General features: G+C 42.4%; 1 protein-coding gene across 5 annotated transcripts in view; it reads right to left on the bottom strand.

The window, feature by feature from the left end:
- Nucleotides 1–13,931, bottom strand: part of DRAM1 (DNA damage regulated autophagy modulator 1) — an 88,176-nt gene that overhangs the window by 40,292 nt on the left and 33,953 nt on the right. The window contains exons 4-8 of one of the 5 annotated variants that reach the window (XR_014017108.1): nt 13,619–13,796; nt 9,385–9,443; nt 5,606–5,698; nt 4,821–5,028; nt 4,286–4,356 (exon numbers count right to left, since the gene is read on the bottom strand). Coding sequence is in view for 4 of the 5 variants with exons in the window: in XM_081249740.1 (XP_081105866.1) it covers nt 2,933–2,998; nt 5,606–5,698; nt 9,385–9,443; nt 13,619–13,796 (396 nt within the window). In the remaining variant the exon portion in view is untranslated. Of the gene's footprint in view, nt 1–2,724; nt 5,029–5,605; nt 5,699–9,384; nt 9,444–13,618; nt 13,797–13,931 lie in introns of those variants that run through there. The other 4 variants (XM_081249740.1, XM_081249741.1, XM_081249743.1 and 1 more) reach the window with 4 other exon arrangements.

Raw genomic sequence — 13,931 nt, forward strand, 5'->3', positions numbered from 1 at the left:
CAGCCTCCCTGCCCTGGGGGCTTAAATAACAGGGAGAGTGAAGAGGGCTTTGTAGAACAGTGACACCATCAGCTGGCTTCTGTCCCACACCATGTACTGCAGAATCCACATGATGAATGAATGAGTTGCCAAGAAGAGGTGAACTTACAATCAGCATCCCCAGTTTAGATGGAAGGGTGAACTAGCTGGAAAGATTTTCCAACAAAAAACGCTCATGTGAAAAGGTTCCAAAGGCAAGAAGACAGTATTTGTCACATCACAGATGCAGTTCCCGTTGGTCCCAGCATTCCCACTTACAGGAATTTCTCCCACAGATTTCCTTGCACCCGTGTGAAATGCTGTATGTACTAGGTCACTCACTTATAATTGCAAAGCTTGGAAACCACATGATTGGTCATCAAACAGGGGACTTGTTAAATAAAGGATGGCACATAGAATACTGTACAGGTGTAAAACAGAACAAAAAAACCCAAAGAAGCTCTCTATGTGTTGATAAGGAAACATCTCTGAGATACATTGCTTAGTCAAAAAAGGCAGGCTCAAAACTGTTGGGAAGGTATGCTACATTTGGGATAGAAATTAAAAGGGAAACGTTCTTAAATGTGTGTTTCTGCTTGTATTTTTATTAAAAGGGGCTACCTGCCAGAAGAGGGGTGAGTTAAGTGTGGGTAGAGGGAAGTACAAAGGCTTTTCACAGAGTACCTTTTTATATCGTTTTGATTTTTGAATCACATCAATATATTACTGATTCGAGATTTAAAAAAAAGAAAACATGGTTCAGAGAGTAAGGGCTGTGAGTGGGAACAGTTGAATCACCTGTTATCTAGAAATTATCTTTCCACCCCAGCACAGTGAGTCCAGATAACAGTCATTTGCTATATTTGCATATTAGGAGAACTCTTGGGTATTTGTATTAAGTCAGGGCTCTTATAGGAATAAGCATGGGAAACCCAGCTCAAGTTTACCGAAGTTAAAAAGAGATTCACGTAACTCAAGAGTCCAGAGGTAGAGCCGGCTCTGGGGATGGAGGGCTTTGCTCATCACTGAGGGGCTACCTAGGCCGCAGGCTCACTAGGCATCATCTATCTCATGGCACCCTGACCCAAACCACAGTGCAGATGGCTGGGAGCCCCTTCAGCATTTTCCAAGCATCGATTTTGGAGGTCACCCCCCCCCCCCAATGTGAGTTTGGCATCCCACTGCCCTTCTTTTTAGAAGATGAATCTGCTGGGGGTGACCCAGGAGCGTCAGAAGCTTCTCCTCCAGGGCTTGAGGCTGTGGTTGCTCGCTTGTGCAACAGACAAGATGCAGATGCATGACATTCTGGCCTTGAGAATGCAGGGCATTCAGAGCCAGACCAAGAGTATGTGTGTGGGGAGACGGCTGGGCCTCCGGGCTTGCCAGAATCAAGGAATGGGAGAGAATGGAGACCACTTATCTTCCTCCCACTCCCCCTTCCTCATTCCAGGCCCAAATACCAGACCAGTGTGTCTCCAAATGAGTAAAAAATGGGAACATGGGACCATGCCACATGTAAGGGATGTTAGGAAACCCAAACACAGCACAACACTGATGTACTTAATTTGGTTTATGAAATACAATTTCTGTGGAATCCTCTGTTAATGTTTGGGGAGGGAAAAAAAAAAAAAAGATTCACTGGATTAGAAATCAAGAAAACAAGAGTCCCAGACTGGAATCTGTTGCCATCCAGTGGTAGAACCACTTACAGGTCACTGAACCTCTTTTTCTTTGCCTTAGTTTCCTCATTTGAAGCATGTGACAATTAACTGCCTGACCAATCTCACAGAGGTTAAATAAGAACACGAGAAGCTTGGAAAAGTATAAACATAACTTTGAAGTTAACTGAAGGTACATTATTACCTACCTGGCTTACATTTACTTTTTTTTTTTTTTTTTTACCTGAAAAGATTGGCAGCAGGTAAAATTTGGTTTACTCTGAATCAAGTTGGGTTGGCTTTTCTGACCTGTGGGGTCAGGGAAAACTTTAATTTCATAGTAGAATCTGCAGCTTTGTGTCTGTGCAAGATCCATTTCTCATCCCTTTCTTCTGAGAAACAACTTTCCCGCACCATCAGCCCAGTAGTTTGGGCGCTGTGGACCCCTCAATGCTCCAGAGGTGGACACGTGATGCTGGTCTGACCAATCAGAGCATCATCATGCCTCCCTGGGCTACAGGATGGGCATGTGATCCAAGGCAGCCAATCAGAGACAGTGAGTTTCAATTGGAGAGCTTTGGTTGGAACTTTTAGGAAGCCCTCTCATTCCACTGGACAGTTTGTAGCCTGGGTCTTCTAGAAGCCATCTCACTCCCACCAGGGGAAAGCCTGCCTGAGAATGATGCCAACAGAGAGAAAAGCAGAGCTGAGAAAAGGAGAGAACAGATGGAGTCCTGGTGGCACTTGTGGATCCAGCCATCCTTATAGCCAGCTCTACCCCCGGACTTCTCATTACTTGAAACAATAGATGCCCCTTTTTCCTTCAACAAATTTGAGTTGGATTTCTGGTGCAAACTTCTGATACTAGTATTCAAGAATCTCTACAAAGATGAGCCATCTTGCCCACATGCAAATCTACATGAATTAAGAACACGTAAGGTTTAAACTCTGCCTTTATAGAGTCCAAGTGGAGCTAGAATCCTTTCCCGGATAAATGTACTTCATAGTAGCACAAAGTCGACATATTGTAATTTAACAGAGACATAAATTACTAAAATAAAGAAATATTTCATTTTATTTTACTCCTTTAGCCATGAGGTCCAAGGAAATGCAAGTTCATGGAAATTAGAAGTAATACCAGAATATGGATAAGATCAGCTTTAGAGATTCCATGGAATCAGCAGAGCGTGATTGTCTGGAGTGATTTTTGGCCTTCTCAGTTTGCCAAGCCAGGTGTACCATTTTGTCTAGCCCATTTAACAATTTCTGTGGTAACTGTCCAGGATGAAGAGCGTCATCATAGAATGGAGAAGCCCAAGCAACTGAAACGTTTGCAGCACACAGAGCAAAACAGTCAATATTACAAGGTGACACAGACTATTTAGCACTTAATTAGTAAACCAGAGTAAATCTCATTATGCAGCACTACAAATATCCCTAGCCATGCCTTCATTTGCTCATTCCTTCATTCATGCATTCAGTGAGTATTTATTAAGCACCTACTGTGTACCAGGAGGCAGCCTGATAAATGCTGGAGTTACAAAGACAAAGATTAAGGCGCAGACTCTGCCCTCAAGGAGCTCCCAATCTAAATCTTGCAGAGAGATATAGAAATGAATGACAATGCATCCAGAAGGGCTGATAACAAAAGTCTGTTCCAAGGGAGACCCAGCTCTGGATTCATTCTACTGCAGGTTCCACGGTAAAGGTAAGTGGCATTCCTCCCCCTCTGCAGAACATAGCTTTAACCAGTATTTCAGTTCCAGCGTTACACAGAGAGCCACAGCATTATAACAAGTTACCACTAACCCAGCAGCGGGTCTGAGGCTCTCACCACTGAACCTTTAGGGGAAATAGAGTGTGATCTTGCAGAAGTGGCTGACTACCACTGAGTCTCACTCCCTCCTCCACAGCTATCCAGGCGGGCTGCTCTGCCCTTGGCATATGCCCTCAAGGTCTGGACCCACTTGGCCAGACATGGGTTTATGGTCTGGAGGGTCCCTGAAGAAGAGTTCCTTCTCTTCAACTTCTAAACCTAAGCCTTCATATTTCAAGGCCCACTTCTTCCTCTGGAATGACCTGCTTTTCATTTGTCATTTTTGAGTTGGGTGAAAAGTGGCGCCATGTGCAGGTCTTGCTGAGCAAAGGACCTGCTTCACATTTTGTAAAGTGTGCGAACATCCAGCCATAGGCATTAAGAGGAGCAAACAAACTCCATCACACACCCTGCTCCCCTTTCTCCTCTCTCAGACCTGCGCTCCCGTCAGCACGTTGACCGGTGTAAAATGAATGCGAGGTGTGAGTTGCAGCTTCTGAGTCAGACTGTATGTCAAGTTATGCCAGTAACAATAAAGGGTAGTTTTATAAGTGGAATCTGCAATGCTGTTTGCAGATTGGCTTTTGCAGAGGTTTAGTATTAAGCGAAAGTCTCCTTCCCATAATCCTGCCTTACTTGGATATTCCCTGAGACACACTCTCCTCTCCCCGCTCATCTGGCAAAGGCAACAGTCCGGAACCCAGTGAGTTTTTCCTGTTAGTTGTTCACCTGCATTTCACTCTGTTGTTAGAAGGCTTTTGATTTCTAAGCTGCCTTGCTAAATCAATCCCACCTGGAGTTACATCACTACGGACTGCCGGTTAGCAGCAAGGGTAGAAGCTTGGTCTCTGTGAGCAGGGAGGCCTGTGGGGGGACAGAATTTCAAAACGGTGGTCTTCCATGGTCACTGAGTTAATGTGCATAGTGGTATTAAGGCCTTTCAATAGAAGCATTTTGCTTGGTTCATCTAAAAATCATAGTCTCTTAGTGTTAGTTTATTAACGAAATCTTAATGATCATTATAAATTGAATTTTATAGATGCCCTTGAGATATAAAATTATACAGTGCATTCTCTAAAAATGAAATTTTAAAATGAATATCCCCTGATTTTACTTTTTAATGAATTCCTCCTTTAGTGTATTTCCATAAATCTCTTACATACAAAGAAACAAAACAGAATCTGTACAAAAAATAAGAGGTCTCCATTTTCTGGAACACCTTATCTTTTCTGTAATGAATTTGTTAATATAAAAAAGTGTCTACTTAGAAAATTATAAAAACATTGCTACAATGTCATAAATGCTCTACACTCCCTAGGAAAACATACCTTTGGAAATAGTACAACTATTGGGAATTCTTAAAGAAATTCAAGTCCTGGATGGGCTGCAGGTGAATTCCACGCAGGGCGGTGTTAAAACCCTGTCTGTCCTCTGCACCACTTCCATAAATTGTCTGCCACTTTCATTGAGTGAGACTGAATTCTCCTTCCTTCAAACATCACCACTGATTTCTGTGGATATCCTTAGGGTGACACTCTATTTTTAAAAAAATAAAAAAAAGGTTTAAAAGAAGGTAAACAATTCCAGTGCCAGCTCTGAAACTCCCAACAGCTTTGCACCCCCTCAGAGATGATCTCACTACGGTTTGTACTGAGCTCGAGTTGGGTCCTCCAGAGTTTTCTTGGCCTTCTCTAACCTTTTAGCTAGTAATTCACTTGTTTCAAAATGTAAGATTTTCCCTGTTGCCAAATCTGACAAGGTCCCATCTTCTCTCTGCCTTGAGAACATTTTTCAACAACACACTTTTATTTTTAAGAAAAGACATATTTCCTGTTATTTGGAACTTGTGAGACCTCTTCGAAAAAAAAATAACCAGGATCTATGACTATAAGCGTCAAATGGCAGAGGACAGATGAACGTTTTCCTTGTTTAGGAGAGCTATTCAAGATGCTTTCCTTTGGGAATACACTAAATTGCACAATACTTACATATTTTTTCAAACACATAAGGGTAAAAAGATAGTGCTCTTATGTTTCTTAAATGTAAGAAATGTTCTATGTATTTCTACTAATCCGCATCATAACTTATAACATTTGTACTGATAAATACCTACCTGGAAATCGTAGATGAATGTTAGAAAGTAGAAAATAAAACCAAAGGCCACTGTCCATTCACAGATCGCACTCACTACGTGATATACATAATCCTAAGAGCAACAACAAAAAGAGAAACAGAATTTAGCCTAAATGCATTCACTTCAGTGGACATACTGAAATAATAATGAGCAGGTCAGGCCAAAGGAAAAAGCTGTCCAGTGAGCATAAATCAACCCCCGGAGGAAACACGGTAAGCAAGGCCATGTGGATGCACATCAGGGCAACTGCCCGATAAGAATGTGAATACAATGACCCCAAAAGTTCTCTCTGGTTCTCACACACTCTGGCTTTAAGACTTGTCTGTGGAACCTCAACAGGCAGAAGGATCACAAAACGGCTGAGAATAGAAAGCAAATTTGGACTCAGCAGAAGAAAGAACTTTCCATACAAGGCATGACTTGCTTTCCCACAGCTGGGAATCCCAAAGTTGAAAGGCAGGCTTGAAAAGCACCTACCCAGTGTCCATGTGGTTATTCTAGACTTCAAGTATGCATCTAAAGGAAACTGGCTATCACCCCTGGGTTTTGTGTTTCTCTGTTACTATAGATAATGTCAGTTCAGAAAATAGGTCTGCTTGATGTTATAAGGTAAGCACAGCTACAAAGCAAATGCTAATTATGAGACTATCTTCTTGGGGGCAGGAATGAGAGAATGGAGGACAAGAAAGAGAATGGCTTTAATTCGGGGTTCCAAAGTCAGCTGCCTCTGGAGGCCAGGAAACTAATAAAAAGAAACTCACGGTTGCAAAAAGAGGGACAATGGGGAGCCCACGCCTCATCAGCTCAATTCCATTCTCACCAAGTAGGAAAGTATGACCCCAGTGTTGCTTTGAGATTAAAAAAAGAGAGAGAGAGAGACTTCCCTGGTGGTCCGGTGGTTAACACTCTGTGTTTCCAATGCAGAGGGCTCGGGTTTGATCCCTGGTCAGGGAACTAAGATCCCACGTGCCATGCGGCGCGGCCAAAAAAAAGCCCATGGATTGTGTGTATGTGTGTGTGTGTGTGTGTGTGTGTGTGATAGCTCCCCTGATTTTTAAATACTGGAAACCATTTTTAAAAAGCATTTTTAAGCACCATCTAAGTAAAAAATGCTTGTCTAAATTCTGACTTTAGCCCACATGCCAAATTAGCCTGTGGACTGTCATCAGTTCGAGCCCTCTGATTTCAAATCATAACCTATATTTTCTTCCTACTTCACTGTCTGCTCTGCCATAGGTTACAAGTGTGAACAAACAAATGTGCTAGATTACAGGTCAGTTCTTTTCTTTGATCCACCACAAAGATCTAATTGAAGCACATCAAACTCTCAGACACCACTGCTCACCCTCCCCACGGAGGGTCACATCCACCCACTGTTCTCATCCAGGCCACTCTGGGGAGAATCTGACCAGCCTACGTTACAGGGTCGAGAATGGAGGCCACTTCCTTTTCAAAGGTGACAGCACTAGGGGATCCACCCCATCTCCTATCATCTCTGGACAATGAAGATGGCTTAATCAAATAGAAGCAGAATTTGGGGGTGGGAGAGGATTTCTGTAGCATGATATTAATAACAGTGCACTGAAGGAGGGGTCCAGACTCTTCCACTACACATATATGAACGCAGGCAAAGCTCTCATCTCCTTGCTACGTAAAATGGGACAATGACATCATAATTCTTATCCTCCCTACCACATTAAGTCAATGCACAGGAATGTGCTGTGAAACCTCTGAAGCACTCCACAGTTTGGTGCAGGACCTAAATGATTATTCTGTTCCGTGAACTGATGTAAAGAGTTTCCTTTGAATTCGTGGATATTGGGGAACAGAAGGGGAGTGAATAGAAAACCAGGTACTTTTCACATTTTTAAGATAGAAAATGAAATGAAAAAAGGTTTTTCAACTGGGGAATACGCTTTGATGAATCCTTCCCAGCTGCTTTGTTTTGATTTGTGGTGGAAGGCCTCCCCCCAGTGGTTAAGAAGTAAAATACACCTAGGGCTACTCTTCTGTGGGCTCTCCTTATCAGGAAGCACTTTTTTTCTAACTTCTGCCTGGCTCGTCCTCACCGTCTTCAGTCTCTCACTTGCTTCTTGCAGGCTTCCATCACCTGCCAGAATCCCCTCTGGTGGAAAATTCTTCCTCTGACCCTGCCATTACCCCAACCAGGGATCGAACCCATGCCCCCTGCAGTGGAAGCACGGAGTCAACCAATGGACCACCAGGGAAGCCCCTGAAACTGCTTTTTTTTTTTAAACAAAGGGATTGGGATTTTTTTTTTTTTTTTTTTGGCTGCATTGGGTCTTCGTTGCTACATGTGGGCTTTCTCTAGTTGCAGTGAGCGGGGGCTACTCTTCATTGTGGGGCGCGGGCTTCTCACTGTGGTGGCTTCTCTTGTTGCAGAGCACGAGCTCTAGCCGCGCGGGCTTCAGTAGTTGTAGCATAGCGGGCTCAGTAGTTGTGGCTCACGGGCTTAGTTGCTCCGCAGCATGTGGGATCTTCCTGGACTAGGGCTCGAACCCGTGTCCCCTGGCAGGCGGATCCTTAACCACTGCACCACCAGGGAAGCCCCTGAAACTGCTCTTTGAAAAACATCAGTAACTCCACCTGCCCCTTGGGAAAAACTGCTGCTCCTCACTAACTCCCTCCTCTCTGTAGGTAACTAACGAGTTAACTAATGAGTTGATCTTAATTTGAAGCATCTGATTCCTTGTGTTCTGATGTTTGGTCTGGAAACTACCCGTCACTCTACCCTATGCTCTGATGGCTCTTGATCCTACCCCAGGTCTAGTCCCCCATGTCTAACTGGACATTTCTCCTCGGCGTTTCACTATAGCTTCAGATTGAACGATTCTGAAACCAAACCCATCCATTTCTCCCCATGAAATCATTTATTCCTGTTAAGGACCCAATCTTTTCTTCTTCTTTTTAAAAAATATTTATTTATTTGGCTGCGCCGGGTCTTAGTTGCAGCACGCAGGATCTTTTAGTTGTGGCACGTGGACCTTTAGTTGTGGCATGCAAACTCTTAGTTGCAGCATGTGGGATCTAGTTCCGTGCCAGGGATCAAATCTGGGCCCCCTGCATTGGGAGCGCTGAGTCTTAGCCACTGGACCACCAGGGAAGTCCCAAGGGACCCAATCTTATCGGTTCATGAGAACAGGTTCTTTGGTTCACCCAAGACAAAAACTTGGAAGTCATCTTCACTTCTTCACGTCCTTTCATTCTTATGCTATTTCTTCCAGTCTAGGGGAATCTTGATTTAAAATCTAAACTAGTGGAACTGCCTTCTCCCTGCCATCCTAACTCCGGTCTCTCTCCTCTTCAATACATCCCAGGTGTCTCTTCTAATTTTCTTCCAATAATATTCTTTTAATTTACTTTCCTGTTCAAAAGCCTTCAAAGGCTTATTCCGTTCACCTACATCAAGCATGAGCCTCTCTGCCCACCTCTTAAAGCCTTGCACAAACTATTCCCCCACAAACTTATCCCCGACCACATTTATTTCTCACCCTATGCTGATACAAACTATCTTCTACTCTGTTTTCATCACCTCTGCTTAACATGTGGTGCTTCCTCTGACCTCCATACACCTTCATTCACATTGTTTCCCTACCCTTAAATCTCACCTCTTTTACTAAGCCTCGATGGTTGAAGGGTTTAAGAGAGAATTAAAAATTCAAATTTTTAAAAATAATTTTGAAAATAATTCAAGGAACCAGGTTTGACAATCATATTGAAAACAGCTTATAGTTTACCTTTTCTTTTGGATTCCACTCCAGCTTGGTTATAGAAATTAATGAAGCACAGGCAATCACTAAAAAACAAAATTGTTAAGGAAACTACAGAAGAAAATAGGTCCTTTATTGTAAGACTAGGTTATTCTTCTAATAATATAACCATTACACAATGTTCACATGTTAGTACCAACATTTCTGCTATCAAACAAGTTATATCAGCTTCTTATCATCTCAAACCTTAAGTTCGATCATGGCAGGAGTTAAAATACAACACGGAAGTAGTCATTCTTTAGCAATACTTTGTCAGTTATGTATAGAAGACTTTTAATCTGTGGCTACATTTTGCTTGACCCTGTTGTCTAAATTTGGTCAAAATGACACAGCAGTCTAATATGGGTACTTTTGCAGTAGTTTCCCCTAAAATACTATTGTCCCTAAATAATAATATTGATTAAAATTCTTTTTCCTGGGCTTTCCTGGTGGCGCAGTGGTTGAGAGTCCGCCTGCCGATGCAGGGGACGCGGGTTCGTGCCCCGGTCTGGGAAGATCCCACATGTCGCGGAGCGGCTGGGCCCGTGAGCCATGGCCGCTGAGCCTGCACGTCCAGAGCCTGTGCTCTGCAACGGGAGAGACCACAACAGTGAGAGGCCCGCATACCGCAAAAAAAAAAAAAAAAAATTTTTTCCTAAAATACTATGTTCAAGGCAACAGCTTCAAGGAAAAAATTAACATTTCAAAGTATCAAAGCATCACAAAGTACCAAGGCTCATATACAAAAACAAGCTATAGAAATTTAATGTATTTTCTTTATAAAAATTAAAAAAAAAACAGATTTTTCCATTGAGTAACTGGGTGTAAGCGGCGTCCTTCCTCCCTGGCCCTAAGGGTTTACAAATCAGAGAGATACATCCTACATCTGACCTTGGGGACGAAGGACAAATCCTGAGAGGCCAGCCTAATAAGGCCAGGGACTGAGGCTACTGCCCAACGTGGACAAGACTGTCTGCACAAAGGTGGTGACAACCATTCTGATTGAACTTAGAAGGCCAAAGAGAAAGCTAGAGAGAAATGGGATGCTCTTTAAAAGCTTTTGCAAAATGTTAAGAATTCCAAGTGTTGCATCAATCAATGCCAATTTTAGCACCTCCTCTGAATTTGGAGTCAGCACCCTCTCTCCCTGCCCTCCGCCACCTCCCATATTTTGCAATGCTTAACACTTCGCAGTTTCTCAAAATAAAAGAAGTAGAGAATGGGACTTCCCTGGCAGTCCAGTGGTTAAGACTCCACGCTTCCAGTGCAGGGGGCGCGGGTTCGATCCCTGGTCGGGGAACTAAGATCCTGCATGCTGCTGGCCAAAAAATAAAAAGAAGTAGAGAACATTAAAGGTTCTCTAATCATGTCATGACCGTATGTCTGTTTCTAACAGTTTTAAAAGCCTCTTAATTCTTTCATTTAATTCTTTATCTCATCTTTAGTCCCATCAGGTCCCTTCCATGCTGGGGAGGAGGGCGGGGGGGTGGGGGAGAGGTGGACAAAACTCCGGCAAAACAGACCTGGTCTCAGCTCCCAGAAACATTACAGCCTTGTCGGACCCAGGGAATGTGCCACGTTAGAAAAGAACAGGGTGCAGTCATGACTCGGAGGGAAGATTATTAATTCGGAGTGAAATGGGGTTTGAGGTGTCAGGGAAGCTTCACTGAGTTGAGTTTAATCTAAGCTGTGAGGTTTGAGGAGCTCTCTAGGACAGCATCATCCCACAGAAATTCAGGCATATGTGTAACAATATTTTCTACTATAGTCGCCACATTGACAGAAACGAAAAAGAGCCTAATGAAATTAACCTTAACATATCTTATTTAACCCAATATATCAAACATGTTGTCATTTCAACATGTAATAATATAAAGAATTATTAATGGGATATTTTACATTTTTTTTCTCATTAAGTCTTTGAAATCCAGTGTTTTACACTTACGGCCCTTCTCTATACAGACTACCCACGTTTAAATCCTCAACAGCCTCGTGTGGCCAGTGGCTACTGTGTTGTACAGACAGTTCAGTTCTAGAAAGACAAAGTGGAGAAGGTTATCCAGGCAAGAAGAAGAGCATGGGCAAAAGCAGAGAACAGGAAACAGCCACAGTCAGGGGAGAAAGTGTAAAACGGAGGTCAGAGAAATAGGCAGCCTCAGACTGCGTCTCACACAAAGGAACGGCCTTTGCATTGTTAATGATTTTGTGAAGCCTTTTGAAAGCTGCAGAAGCTGAATGCAAAATGGATAGTTTAGTAGGAAGGGCTCAGAAGCATGATTCCAGGCCTCAGTTTCTTCAGGAGTCAAATGAGGTTTCACGGAACTAATACAGGAAAGAGAAACAAGGACATTTTAAAGATACTTTAAAATCTTTCTAAGGAAATATAAATCCATGGTAATGTTTAAGACAAAAGACTTTTTCCTATGGATGAATTTGTTCAAATTAATTGGATAAAAACATATAACCTGTTTCTGTTCAGGGATCCTACCCGTCAGCATGGCTCATACGAACTTCCTAGAAATGGGAACTATTAGTATGTGAAACTCTGGCTTGAAAAAGTAATTCTGCTAAACCTCTCTCATTTTAGTACCTAGAGATCTGTCTCCAAAGTTGGGAGCAAGGAAAGTTTTCCTATACCAAAAAACTTTGTTTTTAACTTTACAAGTGGTTCTATAAATCTTACAGTTAAAACAAGCTAAAAGGTTTGAGGAGATCCATCTCAAGAGAAAGCATGAATGTCTTCAATCCATAAATAGAACAAGGAAACAGAGAAGGAACTATCTTAGGAACCAGGGTGTGTAGTTTGTTGTTAAATTTCTCAATACTAGAATTTGGTTCCTCTGTGCTTAGAAATTTTGTAATTAAAATTTTTCTTCCCTAAATGACAAAAACAAAACCCAAAACCATCCTTAGACTTCACATTTTGTATAGCTCCAATTTTTTTTAAAAGAAATTTTATTTATTTATTTATTTTTGGTTGCGTTGGGTCTTCTTTGCTGCGCGCAGGCTTTGTCTAGTTGCAGCGAGCGGGAGCTACTCTTTATTGCAGCGCGCGGGCTTCTCATTGCGGTGGCTTCTCTTGTGGTGGAGCATGGGCTCTAGGCACATGGGCTTCAGTAGTTGTGGCACACAGGCTCAGTAGTTGTGGCACACGGGCTTAGTTGCTCCGCAGCATGTGGGATCTTCCCGGACCAGGGCTCGAACCCATGTCCCCTGCATTGGCAGGCGGATCCTTCACCACTGCGCCACCAGGGAAGTCCCTATAGCTCCAATTTTAAAAGAAAAATGCAAGGCTTAATACTTAGAAGCACATGATGACAAAATATCTTTTTACTCAAGCTTGCCCACTTTGTACCACAACCCAACTTGGATGAACAAGACCACCGCTAATAAAATAGTTCAATTTTCCTACAGTCTGACAATAATCACCAATTTTTAATGACTCTTTAGCATTTGCTATGACTGCAGATGGTATTTTGAAAGATGGGGAATTTTCCACCCTTGAAAGACCACAGCTTTTTTTTTCTTTCTTTGTTAAATACCTCTTGGGGAAAAAAAAAGGAAAAGAAAGAATGAAAAAGAAAAAAAAGGAAGGAAGCATTGTTTTTCATTTCTTCTAAATCAGAATATACAAGTATGATAAATTTATATTTTCTTTTCACATTGTTGAATTAGAAACAATAAAATTTCATTTTGAAAATGAAATCAGTGATAAAAAGAAAAGGCTAAATGTATTTAAATGACTTAGAAATAAATAGGACAGAGCTTTTTAAAACCTCTTAATATGGACCAATAGATCAAACCATCTAACCACCTATGTGTGGGGAGAAGGAAAAGTCGGGCCTCTTGGGAATTCACAGGGCTATTTAAGTACAATATCAATATTTGATGTCTTTAGCCAAGCACTACAAAGAAAAATAAATATTTTCACATGGCTCATGAAACCGACCAGGTGGAAAGAAAGTAAATAGAGACTGACGTGTTCTGACACTTTTTTTCATTTTCCTTTCTCACCATTCTTTTCCCCAAAGATTCTTTTGATTTAACCAGACAACGTTGAGATATTTTCCTTATGATTTACCCTTTTCTCCCAATCATTCTTCTGAAGCCTGTTGACACTTGGCTGTTAACCTTTGCTTTCTCCATTTTTTTTGGAGGGGAGTGGGGCGGCGAGGATGTCAAGCTTGCAAGGACACTAAAGGACAAATGTAAAAAAGGATACAGGGGATGACGGCTGCAGAGGAAACGGCAGAGATGGCCATCCGTATGCGGCATGTGGAAAGGCTGTTCCACTGGGGACACGATTTGTAAGAGATGATGGATTGCAGGAGCGTGTACACAACACCGCAGACAAACGCCAAAAGGGCACCACCATCGTGTACCACGGGGACAGCTAACTCCTAGAGAGAAAGTCACACATATGCTGTTACTCAGCGTGAGTCTGTGCACATCAAGAGCCGAACACTCACTCACTTGCTTTGGGCTCCTCAAAGCCACCAGGCATCACAGAGGCACACACCCCATCTTTGGAAAAT

This window comes from Mesoplodon bidens (genome assembly GCF_964165515.1).
Source record: "Mesoplodon bidens genome assembly, chromosome: 11".
Taxonomy (NCBI): Eukaryota; Metazoa; Chordata; class Mammalia; order Artiodactyla; family Ziphiidae; genus Mesoplodon; species Mesoplodon bidens.